Source organism: Astyanax mexicanus, chromosome 14 (genome assembly GCF_023375975.1).
Source record: "Astyanax mexicanus isolate ESR-SI-001 chromosome 14, AstMex3_surface, whole genome shotgun sequence".
Classification (NCBI taxonomy): domain Eukaryota; kingdom Metazoa; phylum Chordata; class Actinopteri; order Characiformes; family Acestrorhamphidae; genus Astyanax; species Astyanax mexicanus.
In genome coordinates this window covers 47,256,836-47,274,543 of record NC_064421.1, presented here as the reverse complement: position 1 = coordinate 47,274,543, position 17,708 = coordinate 47,256,836, and the positions used below count along the sequence as shown (strand labels likewise).

The 17,708-nt window shown below is 39.0% G+C and overlaps 1 protein-coding gene across 4 annotated transcripts in view; it reads right to left on the bottom strand.

Annotated features, from left to right (window-relative positions):
• inf2 (inverted formin 2) overlaps window positions 1-17,708 on the bottom strand; it is a 36,822-nt gene continuing 19,114 nt past the window's right edge. For 2 of the 4 annotated variants that reach the window (XM_049463529.1, XM_049463525.1), the window contains 18 exons: window positions 17,460-17,601; window positions 16,287-16,419; window positions 15,253-15,909; window positions 14,249-14,391; window positions 14,091-14,152; window positions 13,874-13,976; window positions 12,406-12,491; window positions 12,101-12,201; window positions 9,688-9,758; window positions 9,400-9,507; window positions 8,998-9,068; window positions 7,936-8,056; window positions 6,921-7,085; window positions 6,099-6,201; window positions 5,721-5,873; window positions 4,022-4,861; window positions 2,751-2,807; window positions 1-1,031 (listed from right to left, as the gene is read on the bottom strand). In XM_049463529.1, coding sequence (XP_049319486.1) covers window positions 2,752-2,807; window positions 4,022-4,861; window positions 5,721-5,873; window positions 6,099-6,201; window positions 6,921-7,085; window positions 7,936-8,056; window positions 8,998-9,068; window positions 9,400-9,507; window positions 9,688-9,758; window positions 12,101-12,201; window positions 12,406-12,491; window positions 13,874-13,976; window positions 14,091-14,152; window positions 14,249-14,391; window positions 15,253-15,909; window positions 16,287-16,419; window positions 17,460-17,601 — 3,115 coding nt within the window. In that variant the 3' untranslated portion in view covers window positions 1-1,031; window position 2,751. Of the gene's footprint in view, window positions 1,032-2,476; window positions 2,513-2,750; window positions 2,808-4,021; window positions 4,862-5,720; window positions 5,874-6,098; window positions 6,202-6,920; window positions 7,086-7,935; window positions 8,057-8,997; window positions 9,069-9,399; window positions 9,508-9,687; window positions 9,759-12,100; window positions 12,202-12,405; window positions 12,492-13,873; window positions 13,977-14,090; window positions 14,153-14,248; window positions 14,392-15,252; window positions 15,910-16,286; window positions 16,420-17,459; window positions 17,602-17,708 lie in introns of all 4 variants that reach the window. The other 2 variants (XM_049463528.1, XM_049463526.1) reach the window with 2 other exon arrangements.

Here is a 17,708-nt window from a genome sequence, read left to right as displayed (position 1 = left end):
TCACACAAAAAATACACTTTATTTAACTTTTACAATCAACCGGTGTCTTTATTTCATGAAGCACTTTGGATCCTTTAAGCTAAAATATTTTTTTCTTTAACTCACATCATACACTACTGTAAATATATATATACTGTAAATATCATAAATAGCACGTTTACATTACTGACAATACAGACAAATTCTATGGCACCAGTTTCCAGACAGTTCAGTATATTTAAGGGGCATTTAAGGTCAACTCAATATATTCTATATTTTATATTCAGTCTGTGCAACTTTATGAGAAAGTTTATGAGATTCTTGGCTCTTTATGATTTATATTGCAATCAAATACAAAGACATATTCCTGAAAGTTCCTGTCTATAAGAAGTACCATAGAGTGTTTTAAAGCCCAAATTCTGAGCCGAGACATGGCACATTATATCAAAACCAGCATTATTCTATATTAATAATAATAATAATAATAATACCATACTGATGATAATAAAGTGTTGTATTCTATTCTTATTACTGTTTCTCTGAACCTCCAGCACATATCATACAGTCATACTGATCAACTCATAATAAAATACAAAGACAAAAAATGTCCATAATTAATTAATACATTTCTCTCATATATTTATAGAATATGTCTATGAGATATGTAAACAAACATTTGGTGTAGAACTGCAATCATAATACCATGAACAATTGGGTTTTGTTTCAGAAAGCACTATTTGGTCATATTGGTCAATTCTAAAGAAGTTAGCAAGTTTTCAACATCTTTAAACAATTTTAAACATTTATAAAAAAAATAAGCTTTTCATTTCTAACTCCATATACAAATCTCTTGAATTTTCGATCACTTGGTCCATCGGCGGCTCATTGGCGGCTCATCGGCGGGTGCAAAAAGCTCAGTCTTTGTTCAGAGTGCCATGTGCAAACATTTAAAGGGAGCTGAAAAAGCTAATCACAAATAAGCCTATATGATTATAGAGTCTCAGGAGCAAAGCTTCATCTCTTCCCTCTCGCTTTCCGTTTCCTAGGCCTTCCTGCAATGGAAATAAAAGCATATAATAATTAAAATTAGATAAAAAAAAAAAAAATTTGATCAGATTTTTGATTTTGATAAAATCTACATTAAGGCAATTCAATCAAACTGTGTTTATTCAGAACATTAGAGCAAATCTTATTTATTCCTCTGAAATCTTTTACTCAGCAAAATGCATGATCTGAATCAAGTTAAAGCTGTATTAAAATGTGTAAAAAAGTATTCACCTTTGTTGAATAGCTCTCCTCCTCTCTCCTGCAGCTTTCTGAGATCCAGTAATTTGTGCACTTTGCCCAAACAGGTTTTAGAATAAGTTTTTCCACTGTTATTTAGGGTCAAAGTAGCTCCACTTTTCATTTGGTAGAATCCAGAGAGTTCTGACATTTAAAAGGAGGCATTAAGAGCTATAAAACTGCACAAGAAGCTCATTAAAAGCCACTGTTTACATCCCATACCATAGGTACATTTCTGGGCGCCGCCATCTTTAATTCAAGTCACAATACAGTAAGTCAACCGCTGAGCACTAGAATCAATAGGTAGGATACAGCTAAGCAGATTGCAAAATTAATATACGTCCTTGGAAATGCATGAATTCCAGCTGTTGCTGAAAATATTGCTTTTTACTGTCGATATTAGAATGCAAATAACCAACAACAAATTACATAAATTTGAATTATTGTGACTTAAATTTAAAGATGGTGGCACCCAGAGATTTACCTACGCTATGGGATGTAAACAGCGGCTTTTAATAAACTTCCTGTGCAGTTTTAAAGCTATAAATGCCTTGTTTTAAGTGGGGCTCTCCAGATTCTACCAATTAAGTGTTTTAAAGCTACTTTGAGCCTGAATAATGGTGAAAAAGGGGAAAAAAATTGTCTGCAGGCGCAAAATATGCCTGTTTGGGCAAAGTGCACAAAATACAAAATACAGGATCTCAGAAAGCTGCTGGAGAGCTGAGGAGGGCTATTCAACAAAGGTAAGTACTTTTTATCACGTTTATCTCCTTTAATCATTGCATTACTCTTAATATTCTTGAAAATCTCATTGAATAATCATCTTTAAATAAACTCACCACCACTACTTACGTGAGATTATGAGATTATTGCATCATACAATGGTTTTAATCCATGTTTTTATTATTTATTAGTCAAACATTTATTAGTTCAATTTTCATTAGTACAAATTCTGACGGGATGTTAGTAGTTAAACTTCAGAATGATGTCATTAATAGATAGAGATAATTGTTGATTAAAGCCCCATAAAAACCCCAGGAAAACAAACAGCCAACAGTTAAGAACAATTAAAAACACTTATAGATCAGCGCGTGATCCGGACTGATTTGAGACGCAGACACCACCACAGAAGAACAGACGTCAGATTTTAATGATGCAGACAAAGCAATACTCAGAAACGTGAGTTATCTCTTGCAGCGTCTCTTGCAGATACCTGAAGCTCATATCATCAGGCAAAGGTCTTCAGAGGCTTCGACACAAAAGTCACACAAGAGCCTGATTACTCTCGTTTCCACACACAACGCCATGTTAATGAGGTCGGACCACATCAGGTTAAAACACACACATACACACACACACTTCGGAAGGGAGACGGGCCTTTTTTTTGTGGTTAGACACTGAATGGAGTCGGTTATATAGAGAGAAATGGGTTTGAGACGCTCATCAGTTTGATCCCCGTTAGTCACACATCCAGTCATGTGACCTACCTTACTGCAACACACAGCCATGCTTAGGCTTACTGTGCTCTCCGCTGTTACCCCCGGCTTAAAAGGGGCAAAGAGAGAGAGACACACTGATGGACCCAATGGCATTTATTATAATTCTTATTATTATCATAATTATAGGTGCCTTTGCAAACATCTCTGCATGTTTGTAATAAAAATGAAAAAAAAAAAAAAAAAAAAAAAAAAAAAAAGTGGATATTTTAACATGATGCACACAGCTGTCAGCAAAACGATGAATACAAAATATCCAAATGATTTTAGCTCCACAAATATGAGTTGCAAAAACAGGGCAAATTTAGAAAATTATAATATATTAATTCATTGATTCATTCATTCATTTATTTATTTATTTATTCATTCATCGCAGTCATGCAAAAACCTTCAGATAAAAAAACAAACAAACAAAAAAAAACATTAACCTTTGGATTTAATTGGTTCGAATCCCACTTATGCAGCTTGCCAGCTTGCCATCAGCTGCCGGAGCACTGAGAGAGAGCACAATTGGCTTTGCTCTCTTTCTTTCTCTCTCTGGGTGGGTACAGTAGATGGCGATCTTTCTTTCCTCAAATCACTTTTAGGATAATGAAAATTGGAGTCGCTGCGCTTTCCTCCGAGCGTTAGCACTGTGATGCTACTCGTCGTCATCAGCAGCAGTTCAAAAAGAAAAAAAGAAGGCGGAGTCTGACTTCATATGTATGGGAGGAGGCATGTGCTAGTTTTTCCACCCTATCCATATCTATTGATAGGGGAAGTCCTAATAAGTGGTTTGGGTTATTGGAATAAAAATCTGAAAAAAAAAGTAATGTGATAAATTTTAGGAGCATTTCTATTAGTCAATTCCTTATTAAAAAATTACGACACAACATAAAGTGACACAACGGACAGATTCAAAGAAAATTAAAAAGGGAAAAACAAAAAAAAATAGTGTATTTTATTATTATTTTATTTATTTTTGAACATGCGATAGACGTAAAGAAAGGAATTCACTACTGTAAAACAAAAAGAAAACAAATAAAAAATAGAAGATGAAATATAAATGCAAGGTTTTTGCACGGCAGCGACTACTGTATGAATCTATGAATTAAGTATCATTTTCTTAATTTGCCCCTTCACATTAAGCTTTTGCAACCTTTTGTTTTAAGATTTGTACAGCTGTTTTAAAAAATAGCACATCATATACAGGTTTAATTTCACACAGTACTGTTCAAACGCAAGATCTTTATTAGTGGAATTAAAATGTGCGAACAGGTTACCTTCGGTACTGCTTTTCTTTTTCCCTCTGAGGAGTTTGTGCTGTTTGGGCTGAGCGCTAGGAGGACTGAAGGGGGCGGGGCTAGCCTGCGCTCCTTCAGGTACGTCGAAGCCCTGCTGCTTTCCATTACTACCAGGAGAAGCTTCTTTGTTTTCGTTAGTATCTGCTTGGCTGATGCTTGAAAGTCTTTGACTTTCGTCATTATTTAGTTTTTTTGGAACTGTTTCACTTACAGCCTCCTCTTCCAGCTCTCCGGTTCCGTTCGAGTCGATACTGATGCCAGAATCCAGGTTCTTGGCGTTCGTCAGCGATGGATCAGGAGAAGCGTTGTCGTATTTAAGTTGGCTGTTGTTACCATTGTGATTTTGCTCTGGAACAGCTGTATCTTCTGTAGCTGTTCCTGTGGCTGGGCTGATTTCAGGCTCAGGCTCCTCACACATTTTTTGAGGGAGGTCTTCAAAGACCTCCTGGGTCGTTGGAGTGTCTGATAAAGAGTTGTCTTCAGTAATGGTTTCAGTAGGGACTGGCTGTGGGTCTGTTATATCATCAGTTTGGCCCTGAGCTGGAGAAAGCTGTGCTGAAAGCTCCTGTAGAAGTTCTGTCTGGTTGGATTGGGTTTTCTCAGCAGACTCTTCCACTTTTCCCTGAGGCTGGAGCTGGACTTCACTAACTGAGGTTGCTTCTTCTCGGGGGCTGGTGGAGGAAACGCTTACTGGCCCTTCGACGACCTTCTCCTTTACCTGATGAGCTGGATGAGAAGGTTGAGGTGGAGGTGGAAGGAGGTCCTGGGCAGCAGATGATGTGACTTTTTCTTCGGCAGATCTGCTTACTGCACTTACTGCTAGAAAATGAAAGCAAATCAAAAATCAAATCACTTTTGTGAAATCTGTTTAGAAAAAAAGGGGCACTTAAAAATGATACGTTTCTTTGATTTTACCAAATTATAAACCTCTGAAATATAATCAAGAGGAAGATGGATGATCACAAACCATCAAACCACCAAACTGAACTGCTTGAATTTTTGCACCAGGAGTAAAGCAGCATAAAGTTATCCAAAAGCAGTGTGTAAGACTGGTGGAGGAGAACATGATGCCAAGATGCATGAAAATAACTGTGATTAAAAACCACCAGGGTTATTCCACCAAATATTAATTTCTCAACTCTTACATTTTTATGAATATGAACTTGTTTTCTCATTGATTTCTCATTTTCTGCTAATAAATGACAAAATTATATTTAGAATTTGGGAGAAATGTTGTCTGTAGTTTATAGAATAAAACAACAATGTTCATTTTACTCAAATATAAACCTATAAATAGAAAAATCGAAACTATTTCAGAAACTGAAGTACTATCTTCATTTTTTGCAGAGCTGTATAATGAATTAGACATGCTGTTAGAGCTAGCCAGTGAGATACAGCGGTATGAAAAATAAAAAAGGTTTGGGCACCACTGATCATTTCCATGATTTTACTTTATAAATCATTGGTTGTTCAGATCAGCAATTTCAGTTAAATACTGTATATCATATAGCAGAGGAACACGGTGATATTTGAGAAGTGAAATGAAGTGGAGATAAATGGGATACAGCTAAAGGTTTAATGAAACCTTCATCATCTCTGCAGATGAAAAGAGGAAGTGATGTTAATAAATGAACTGAAGCCATGATGGAGTTCTCGTAGTTAGTTATCTTGTTCTTACCAGGCTGCCCGGTATTCCTACGTGTTTCACTAGAGGGAGGACTTTCCGTTTCGCACCTGGGCCGGGTCTTTCTGAGGGTGAAGCCCTTTCTGATGTCCGCCAGCAAGTGATCGATGATGCAGCCGTCCTCCTGAGGTAACGCCCCTCTTTTTACTGAAAAGGACAGAATACAAAAAGAAGCTAAGCAAAAAAAGAAAAAAAAAAACTGGTCATCAGCCCTCCAGCAATCTGGCCATTTAAGATATTTGTCTCTGCAACTTTAATTTCATATTCTATTTCTATTATCCCTCAGCCCTGAGGACCCACTGCTCCCTACACTACAGCAGTATAGCCTTTACTTTATGAGACCAGAAACAATTTTAGTTATCAGTCACTCACTGATCTTTCCATTCTCTCCTTTCTGCCTCTTGGATTCTTCCTCCGCCAGCTGCTGCTTCCTCTTCTCTGCTTTAGCAGCCTGTTCTTTACGCACCTTATTCTCCTGAAAGAAACAGACAAACAAAACCAGACTTTACAGACGAAATTAGGCGATTTTAAAGACCAAAATGCTGCTGTCCTGATAAACCAATGGAGAATGCAATGCAGCAACCTATTGATTAGGTCAGTTACCATACTATATAATTCTATACTGACAAACATTAAACAATATCATGATTTTATTGTTGCCTAAATAAATATATACACATAATAAAAAAAAACAGTAGATTATAAAGATTATAGGGAATATAGGAGTCATCATCTTTCATCCCATTGGGCCAGATTGTCCAGCACAGTTTTTTTTCCTTCTCCGCTTATTAATAAAAGCAACATTATATAGCATTTCACCTTAAAATAACAGCTTTATAAACCCTGGGATGTCATTTAAAGTTGTACTACAGAGAATGACGTCTCCCTCATTGCCGCTTTAGGCTCAACACACTGCTAACTGCACTATGCAACTCTAGTGAAGCAGATCCAAAACACTCTTAAGAACTGCGTAACCCTAGTCTTCGTATCTGTGTAAAAAAAAAAAAAAGTGTAGCAACCTATTGATTGGGTTAGTTACTATACTATATAATTCTATACTGACAAACATTAAATAATATCCTGTTTATATTGTATATTATAGAAAGTATACTGGCAGTCAAGACTTTAAAACACAGCTGATTGAGAAATTCAACATCCAGTATTTATAAATGAAAAAATATGTAGTTAAATCACCTTTAAAGCTTTAATGAAAAGCCCTCTGAATGTCTTGATGGTACTGAAGAGCTCCTCTAGTGAAAGCTGAGCTGCGTCCTCACACAGGTACTCAGCCAGGTCCCCCTTCTTCCGCTCTATATCAAGAAAACGATCCTCCAACGCTTTACAAGCCTGAAAGTTTTCCTAAAGATACAGGAAAACAACAACTTCAAGAAATGCTCACGTTTTATCTGTCCCTCAAACTGATAGTCACATTTTTATATGCTTAGATTAGACAGCTGAGAAATGGAAATGGATGCAAAATCATTTCTAAATGAACTTTGGGACTCCAGGGAACCCCAGTGATTCACTATTATTCACTAATGGAGAAAAAATGGAACACTGGTGAACCTTCCCAGGAGTGACCGGCCCACCGAAATTACTCCAAAAGGGCATGAAGAACTCATCCAGGAGGTCCCAAAAAAACCCAGAACAACATTTAAAGAAATGCAGGATCTCACTAAAGCTTCAGTTAAGATCAGTGTTAATGATTCAATAACAAAAAAGAGACTGGGTGAAAATGGTCTCCATGGGAGATTTCCAAGATAAAAAAAACACTGCAGACCAAAAACAACACAACCACCCGTCTCACATTTACCCACTAACATCCTGAAGATCCCCAGAACTTTGGGTGAATATTCTTTGGACAGATTGGTTTGGATAGTTTTTTTGCTTTAAAAAATAAAATTATAATTTAAAAAGTGTTTTTTTTTATTTACTCAGGGTTTCAGGTTATCTTTGTCTGATATTAAAATTAGTTTGATAATCTGAAAAATATCCTTATGACTAAAAAGTAAAAATAAAATAAATCTGTAGAGGGCAAATACTGTTTCACACCACTGTATTTCACAGTCAGAACATTTTGTAGGAGGCAACGTAGAGCCTGGATTTTTTTTTTGACTTTTACACAGTAATATAGAGGGTTTTTTTTGGTACATAGAATTTTCTTTAGATTATGTTGATACCAGATGATACTTCAGGTCATGCAGTTTACCTCAATAACACTCAGAAACTGCTCTTTAACATCTGGAACTGATGACGTGACTTTTTTCTCTGCGTCCTTTAAACGCTTGCACAGCCCACTGGCTTCTGCCTGAACAGATTCCAGGTTTATCCTATAGAGCGGAAGAAGACATTAAACAGGATAATCCGACAACAGACAGAAAACAGACAGAAACAATGGGTGGTAACACTTTACAATAACGGTACATTAGTTAACAGTACTTATAAAAGAATGTCTCAACTAATTAACTGACACTACAATAAAAAATATTAATCATTACTTAGAATATTAAGCAATAACATTTTGTAATGTTTAATTGTGTCTTAAAGGTGTCCTTTGACTAAAATCTGCTTTTTCTTGTTCTTTTCTATTCTAAAATACAGTAGATCTCTCTGAGTTGTTTATGATGCTGCACATGATGAAACTCTTCCTCAACCTCTTCCTCATTTTCTGCAGCAGGTAGTAAAAGAAAATATTCAGAAAAAAAAAAACGAGTCGATCAGGAAAAGCACCGTGTCTACATCAACCTGTGAATTAGTATTCATGGCCCCGCCCACTTCGGCTCGGGACCGCCCACAGGCAGAGCTGAAGCCGGGTGGCGACGCCGTCTCGTCAGATAGGAGATAACTAACAGCGCTAGGAAGAGCATGCAGTTCATTCCTGTGTTATTTGTGCGAATAACACATCAGTGTTTATATACTTTACCCAGTAATTCAGAGCTAAGAAACATAATGTTTAGAATTAGTCTATGGAGGAAATACAACAAAACCCCGGGGTGGATTTTTAATTTTAGGACCTGCACTACCCACCACTTTGTGTAACTATAGGTTTACATAGGATCTCCTATTGTTTCTCCCTGCCCACTCCTCCACTGGACTAAAGCAGCATTATACCGGATCACCAAAGCCTAGTGTCAATTAACAATTAGTTGAGACATTTTTTTAACTTTTATCAGTGTTCATTACTGTACTAAGTACTGTTTTAATTGTGACCCTTATTTTAAAGTGTTTCAAAATTTGCCCAAGCAGTACAAACTCAGAAGAGTGTATTCACCCTGCTGCTTTTTCACAGCTCTCAATCTCATCAGGTAGAATCAGCAGCTCAGGGTGGTTCAGCTCTGCTTCCTGAAATAACAAAATACATCGAAATTTAACCTCTCTAACTGCCTTTTGGTCATCATCATCATCATCATCATCTCAAAAATGAAATATTAAATTTTAATTTCAAATATAAAAGCTGCTTGTAAGATTGAAGGGTGCTTTTTGCAATTATTAAAATAAATAGCTAAAATTTGCTTTTTAAATATTTGCTTGTTAAATACATTTGGAAATAAAGTTTTTTCTGTGCATGCATGATTTTGACTTCCTTAAAAATGAAGCATATTTGATTTCTGTACACTGTGCTGAAAATATAAATATATAAATATCATGTCGTTTTTTTTTTTATTTGCAGTACCTCGAGGATGTGGTGTAGGAGTGTGATGCGTCCCTTGTTGGACTTGGTCTCGGTCAGCTTCAGCAGTGAGCTTATCTTAAATCCTTCAGCATTTCCTGTATGGCTTCCCTAACCAATAAAACAGATTAAAAAAAACATTTACCAGAAAAAAAAGAAACTTACTTCCCTTTTACAGTCACATTAACAAACTTTTTAACAGACTTTATGAGAATGTTAAATAAACTCTTACAAATAGAAAATATGTGAATTAATTCCCTCATACTATATGATCATTTTTAAAGTTCTTACATAGTTGAGGAAGTTTCCGACGTGAAGGATGAGCTTGCAGAAGCTTGGCAGTAGAGTGCTCGCTCTGAGACCTGCAGAGGGCGATAGACACCAAAAAAAATTCTTATAAAACCACTAAGTAAAGCAACATCACTCCGTTTTAGACTCCATCACTTATTGCTGCAAATGGGTCACTATTGTGCCAGTTTTAAAACAGACATACTGTACCTGCATGGCAAGTTTTGCAACAATCCAGTGCATCTTTTTTGCTATGAGTTTTTTTTTAGGTTGGACAATGAAACGGAAACACCTGTCATCATTTTAGTGTGGGAGGTTTCATGGCTAAATTGGAGCAGCCTGGTGTTCAATCTTCATTAATTGCACATTGCACCAGTAAGAGCAGAGTGTGAAGGTTCAATTAGCAGGGTAAGAGCACAGTTCTGCTCTAAATATTGCAATGCACACAACATTATGGGGGACATACCAGAGTTCAAAAGAGGACAAATTGTTGGTGCACGTCTTGCTGGAGCATCTGTGACCAAGACAGCAAGTCTTTGTGATGCATCAAGAGCCACGGTATCCAGGGTAATGTCAGCATACCACCAAGAAGCACCAACCACATCCAACAGGATTAACTGTGGACGCTGTAAGAGGAAGCTGTCTGAAAGGGATGTTCGGGTGCTAACCCGGATTGTATCCAAAAAACATAAAACCACGGCTGATCAAATCACGCAGAATTCAATGTGCACCTCAACTCTCCGGTTTCCACCAGAACTGTCCGTCTGTATATAGCGCCTCCCAGTACTGGGAGGTGAACGTGCTAACCACTAAACCACCGTAAAGAGTCTGGACTCTTCTTGTTCTGTATTTTTACAGTTAATCCACTGTAAAGATGTTTTACCCGAGCCTCACCAAAGCTCAGATTCAGAGCTTAGATGTCTGGACATGTGCGAATGAGAAATAAGCCTTTAACTCGACTCAACTACTCCCTACCATAGAACTGAGAGATGTGATTTCAGGATGACTCAGCTCCTGAGTTTCTGCCACCTAGACCACAATCCTGTGCAATCAGAGGTATTTATAGGAGTATTTTTTAGCAGTCCATGGCAGTGCTGCTTATTTTATCATCTTATCAACAGCTTTATTACTGCAGTTCTTCTCCTGTTAGACTAACTCTAACTCTTCTCTTCTCTGCTGTAACCGAGACTTGTTCATTTCCAGTCATGTTAATCTGAGCTATAGGCTAAAGCTGCTGTTTCCATGTGGGTCAGCCAGACATCATTTTTTTTCTCCAGTTTCCAAGAGAAGTAACAAAAGTACTCACAGCTCTTTGGCTTCATCTGTAATTTCTCTAAAGAAAAGACTTCAACTTTTAATACTATTTAATACTATACTTTTTTAATACTATTTTTTTTCTGTTTTTACTTTATTTGTTTTCTGTTAAAGGCCCTGGAATTTAACAGCAAAATTTGTACACTGGACTAATTATGCTTATTGTCTGAACCTGGAGAGCTTAAATGGCAAAAATAAAGAACCAAAAAAAATGGGGGTGTGTTTTAATACTTCCGACTGAAAAATGTTTGGTATGAAGACAGTAATAGAATCTTTAGGACATCTTGAAAAATCTAACTTAACAAGCTCATTTCTGTGTGTGTGTGTGTGTGTGTGTGTGTGTGTATATTTGTGAAATCAGCCCTTCTTTAAACTCCTGACTTCGCCTCAGCCCACCCCAGTAACATTAATCCATCAGGAATGTGCTTCCTTTTTTTTTTCAAAAGGCTATGAGAATGAATAGAACCACTGTTAAGACTGATAAGAGTGGCGTCTTATCATAAAGCTGCACATGCACTGTACATGCTTAACATAAAAAAATAATATTTTTTTCAGAAAGTATTTTTTATTCTTAAACATTGTTAATTATATAAGAGTAGATGAGGAAATCGGTTCTTAATAAACATTTTTCTTAAATAAAACGTCTGCGCTTCTTCAGTGTTGCAATGTTAATTGACGTAATTCTGAACAGATTTTGTTGGTTGAAACAGCCTAAAAATGTTTTTAACTTACTTTTTTTACTTAACATGGGTCAGGTCGGGGTTCGGGCAGAATGTGCACAGGCTCGGGCCGGGTTGGGCTGGATTTCTTTGGGCCTGATTTAAGCTTTACTGTAATGTATGTGTAATTTTATTTTAAATAAATAAATAAAAATAATTTAAAAATCTGTAACCTTGAAGCTTATTCTATTCCCTAACGGGCAGTCAAAGAGAGAAATGAGGAGTATCTGTGCAGAACACTTCCAGACTGAACTCCTCAGACGCTGACAGAGAGAGAGAGTGGGTGAGTCAGCTGAGGCTTCGACTGTGGAAAAAGCAATCAGGGGTGGAGAAGCGAAGCTGAGGCCAAACCTCCCACACACTGTGCCACCGCTCACACTCACTCTCGCACGCCGCCTCCACCAGCTCCGCTTTAGGCTTCAGAATCTCCAGCACAGACACGGTCTCCTCACACAGCAGCATACACTCGATCCTCAGCTGGTAGCTAGAAAAAAGAGAGAGAGAGAGACAGAGAGAGACGGACAGACAGAGAGACAGAGGATGAGTGGGCAGGAACACAAGTGAGGGTCACCATTAATGGACTTATCATCATCAATTTAGCTTTTTTTTTTTTTTTGTTTTTTTTTGAAGTGGAACACAATGGACTGGACCAATTAAAAGCTCCTGATTATTGGAATAAAGACATTACCGGGGAACAGCGAGGAGTAAGATATAAAAGCGATCAACGTTGGCCAGCTTGTCTTGGTCTCCTTGGAAGGAGTTTAAGTTGTCGATCTGGAATAAGATGCAGAAAAACAAGCAGAAAAACTAGTCAGGAAATTCTGGATTGAGGATTGTGTCCTGATAAGATTTCCGATGCTTCAGATTTCTGTGTGGGAAATCCAGCTAGCTTATTTTTCGTACTATAAGGCACACTATCAATAAATGTCTATAGAGTGTGGGTAGCACCTAGTTTTAGGACACACATCCAAAACAAACGGACCACGCGAGGAGCAAGCGTTACATTGAGAGCAAAAAAAAAAAAAAAACGCTTCCATTTATGTACAGTTTCCAAGTTTCTTCAGCACTAAGGCTAGGTGCAGCAGCATTAGAATTAGCCGCTAACCACAGAACTAGTGGGACGTAGATTCCGTCCCTCATAGCGAAAGAAAGGCAAACAGCAGAAGAGTTAGCACTGCGGTTAGCAGCTAATGTTAATACTGCTGCATCCAGCATTAGTGCTGGAGAAACGTCACTAAAAACTCACCAGTAAAATGCTGTACTTCAGTAGAGTGGCTTTACTGCTCCTTAATACCTGACTGGTAAAACTCATACATAAGGCTCACTGGATTGTAAGAGCGCCTTATAATCCCAAAAATACAGTATTATTCTTATTCTCGCCACAAAAAATTAGACACTACTCCTCCTACAGCTTTCAATTTACAACCTCGTCACTATTGTTAGATCGTAGGACATCTCAATGTAAAGGAGCAAAGGAGCATTGCATTAAGAAAAGCAGGTTACAGGCTGATTATTCTCACCTCTGAACGGCCAAAGAGCTAGCGCATAATTAGCTAACGCTAATACCTGACTGGTAAAAATCATACATAAGAGGCACCGGATTATAAGGAGCACTGACCATTTTTGGGAAAATTAAAGGATTTTAAGTGCTCCTTATAGTGCAAAAAATACAGTATGTGGCTATTCTTACCAGAGCACCTCCTGAAGTGATTTGAGTGACTGGTTTTGTATTTGTTTTTAATGCATCTTGGGTGAAATTTTATGTGTATTTGCTTTACCCAGATATAATCCTGATACTCAAGTTGCACAAAGGCTGTGTTCAGACTGCAGTAAAAACATATTTGTTTCCTAAATCAGATCTGTAGATCATAGCAGTGTAGCCTGATACGTGGATAACTATTTAAGTCATATAGAAATCTAAAAAAGTGTGACGTGCAAAAGTATTCAGCCCCCCTATGTCAATTTTTAGTAGAGCCACCTGTTTACTGCAACTACAACTCTACAACTGTAAGTCTTTTGGAGTTTGTCTCTACCAGCTTTGTGCATCTAATGATGAGATTTTTTGGGCTGGGAGTCTAAACAGAGCCCAAGTGACCATGTTTAACAAATTCTCCATTTTCATTTCACATATTCTATTTCAGCAGTGCGTGACCAACCTCATGTTTCTCTGGCAGGAGCTTCAGAAGCTGCTTCAGCACCTCAACATCAAACTTGGACCGATCTCCTTTCTGAATCATGGCCACGAAATCTTCATTAGAGCTGTTTGGAGGGGTTGAGAGGATAAAGCGGATTAGCGATAAAGAGCAAAAAATAAATATTCCACTGGCAGCCGTCCATCTCCACACCAATCAGTTTAAAGCCTGAGCTGCTTACCATTTAAACTGCTTCAGGTAGATATTCAGATTCAGGTTCTTCTTGGGGTCAATAAAGGATATCTACAAGAGAGTCATTAAATAATTAAATAACTCATCGATTGTCACAGATGACTTTTATAACATTGGTTGGGCATCGGTAAGAAAGCAGTGGCAAACCTCTTTGGGTTCCTTCTTGACAGGAGCAACAGGGTTTTTGTCTTTAGGCTCAGCTACTGGCAGACTGAAGAGCTGCTCGATGCTGTTGTAGTTGGGCTCCAGGACCTGATCAGTCTGTACTGAGGCCCAAATACAGCGTCCGTCTACGAGAGGAAGAAGAAAAGATTGAGATAAGACACTTGCTGCCCAATACATACAAATAAATCATCGCATTGGGGACATTTGAAAGTACTGGACTGGTGTAATATCTTGGTCTGACATTTAAAATGAGGCACTGAGGACTTTAAAAGTGCACACTCTTTCCCCTCATCACTCTTAGGGTGATGTGGATCAGCACAAGGCTGCGTCTGTGAGCTGATGTATCAGAACCGAGTCACTGTGCTGCTTTCCTCCGAGCGTTAGCGCTGTGATGCTACTCGGCAATGCTACAGCATCATCAGCAGTTCAAAAAGAGGCAGAGTCTGACTTTACATGTGCTGGTGTTGGGGGCATCACTAGTGATAGGGGGAGTTTTAATGAGTAGGTTGGGCAATTGGCCTTGTAAAGTCGAGAGAAAACGGGATAAAAATGAGAAAAATAAATAAATTAAGTAGTTTGTACACACATTATCTTGAGGTAATGCTCGGAAGAAAAGCGCAGCGACTCGGTTCTGATACATCAGCTCACAGACGCAGCCTTGTGCTGATCCACATCACCCTAGGAGTGATGAGGGGTAAGAGCGCCATCTACACCATGCACCCACCCAGAGAGAGCAAGACCAATTGTGTTCTCTCAGGGCTCCGTCACCCGATGGCAAACTGCATGGCCAGGATTTAAACCAGCCAACAATCTCCTGTATGAAAGTGACTCAAATCTGAGAGACCACCATGAAAACATCAGATCTGATCCACATTGAGCAAAAATTCAGATTTAAGTCACTTTAGCCTGCTAATGTGAACGTAGCCGAAAAGTCACCCCACAAACTGAATATGTCTAGATGTAGTTTTTTTTTTTTTTCTTCTCACCAGTGACGGCTCTGGAGTTCAGCTTCTGCCAGTTGAGCTTCTTCATCCTGAGTGTAGGATAGGGACCGGACTTCACCGGCGCAGAGTAGGCCCTGCCCAGACACTGAACATTGTGGGCTACTATTACATCCCCCATTCCTGGACATGGAGGAGGGGGAGGAGGACCAGGCATGCCGGGCAGAGGAGGGGGTGGTGGAGGTCCTCCTGGGCTCATTCCTGGTAAAGGTGGAGGTGGAGGTGGTCCTCCCATTCCTGGCAAAGGTGGAGGTGGAGGAGGCATGGGAGTACCTGGCATACCTGGTAACGGAGGTGGAGGTGGTGGGAGTGGTGGACCTCCAGGAACCATTCCAGGTAATGGAGGTGGTGGTGGGGGTGCGTGAAGTGTCGAGACCGGAGGAGCAGCCATGCCGGGCAGTGGTGGAGGAGGCGGAGGTGGTGGTGGAGGAGGCGTTGCTGGTTGTTTGGAGCTGATAGGTGGTGATTGGTTTTTCATTAGCATTTTGTTTAAGGTGTTTTTAGCCTCGTCGATCAGCTCAGTCTGAACCGCTTTATCTGTTTTCTTCAGCGCAGGTCCGTCTATGTAGTGGGAGATCTTGGCTCCTGGCTCTTTGGTGAAGACGAGACGCTGCATGATCTTCTCACTGGATTCCATTTGAGCTAGAACCCAAAAGAGATAAAAAAATATATATACATTTAAATGAATGAAGGGTGTACTATCAGGAAAAGCACCCCCTCCGTGCTATGCCTCTATGTATGCAACCATGACTGAGATAACCATGAATTTTGGCGCATATTCCTAGGTAAATTAAAGCAGATTATCTACACTTTAATCAAGAAGACTCGCTTCAGAGAGAGGGTGCTTTTAATGGCGGGGGTGCTGAATTTGGCACAACACCAATGAACCCACCGAGCAGTGAGTAATGACGCAAGGGTCATTAAATCTAAATTCCTTTCTAGGGATTTCCATTCCAATGGAGTTGCATGCAATGATATGGTGAAGACCATTTCTACAGATTCAAATGACCTGAACTCACAGTTCTGGGCCAGCATTACAGCACGGTTAGTGAGAGCCTCCAACGCCTGCCAGATATCAGCACGCTCAGGTCCGAGCAGAAGCAGCGTCTGCAGAATGGAGAGCAGCTGCAGCGAGGCGGGGGAGCTGCTCACCTACAGGAGCACAAAGAATGAAGTATAGCATTAGATTCATAACAGCAGCCTGTATATCAACCACCTCTGGAACGAGATTCAAGTAAAAAGAAAGAAAAAAAAAAACACCAAAACAACCAGAAAATAGGACACAAAGTTCTCAATAAGCAGCAGTCATGTAGAGGACATGGTAAAAAAATATATATTTTTCTATGATATATGAAATGCTATAAGATATAAATCCAATAAATGTCTTAAGGGATAGATTCTCCAGATATCAGAAAAAGGGGTTTCCAGGTTTTATAAAATCTCTGTGTAGAATTACATTTAATGCACCTGATTCTCCAATTTCACAACCCTGCATGATTTTTGTATCCACATAAAATGTGAGGGAGTTGTAGAGGATTTCCACCTCAGAAGAATACGTGGCAAGCTGTTTGGAATGGGCAAGGTGAGGGTAAAAAACACTGAATAAGGCAAAAAAAAAAAACATTGGGCTCAATATGGTGATCACAAATGTCAAAGAGTTTGGAAATTCTTAGCCAAAAACTGCTGTAATAAGGGGCGGGGCCAGAATGAATGCAGGTGATTTGCTGGAGCTTGGTGACATCTGTCACAAATTGGATCAATGTTTTTAACAAAATGTGCAAGCCTCACTTTAGTGAAATGGATGTGTATTGTTTTACATCACGTGATGCTATTTCTTGCACAAATTAAAATTTTATGCACTTTTTTCAGAGCTCCTCAGGGATCGATTTGTTTAAAGAAGCCATGCGAAGCTGGTGAATCTGTCCATACTGTACATATTTTAAACAGTTTCTGACAGACACATTATCTGGAAGTGTTCTTTATAACTTGTCTCAGTTCAGGAGTTTATTTAATCAGAGAAGAGCAGCAGGGACAAAAGAGTCCTCACATATATAATCAGCAGGCCTGAATCTGCCCATACAGACTCTTATCTGGGATCTGAATCTGATAAAAGTGTTTGATAGCGATTGGCACACACGAGCCAAATGTTTAGCACTACTTGAGAGGATATAAGATACGAGATCTGAGCTCACTTTACTGAAGAGTGTGAAGAAGACCTCCTGGTGGTTGCTCATGTCAATTCCTCCATAAAGCCTGAGCAGCTCCTCCTCATCTTCTGCCATGGCCTCCTCAAAAGCCTCGCACTGGATGATCAAGTCTTCATCCTCCTGCTCCCTGAAACACAGACAGACAGATAGACACATAGAGAAACAGACAGATAGAGTGTGGGAGAAAGACAAAGTCAAACAGACAGGAATATAGAGCATTTTTCTGGATCATCA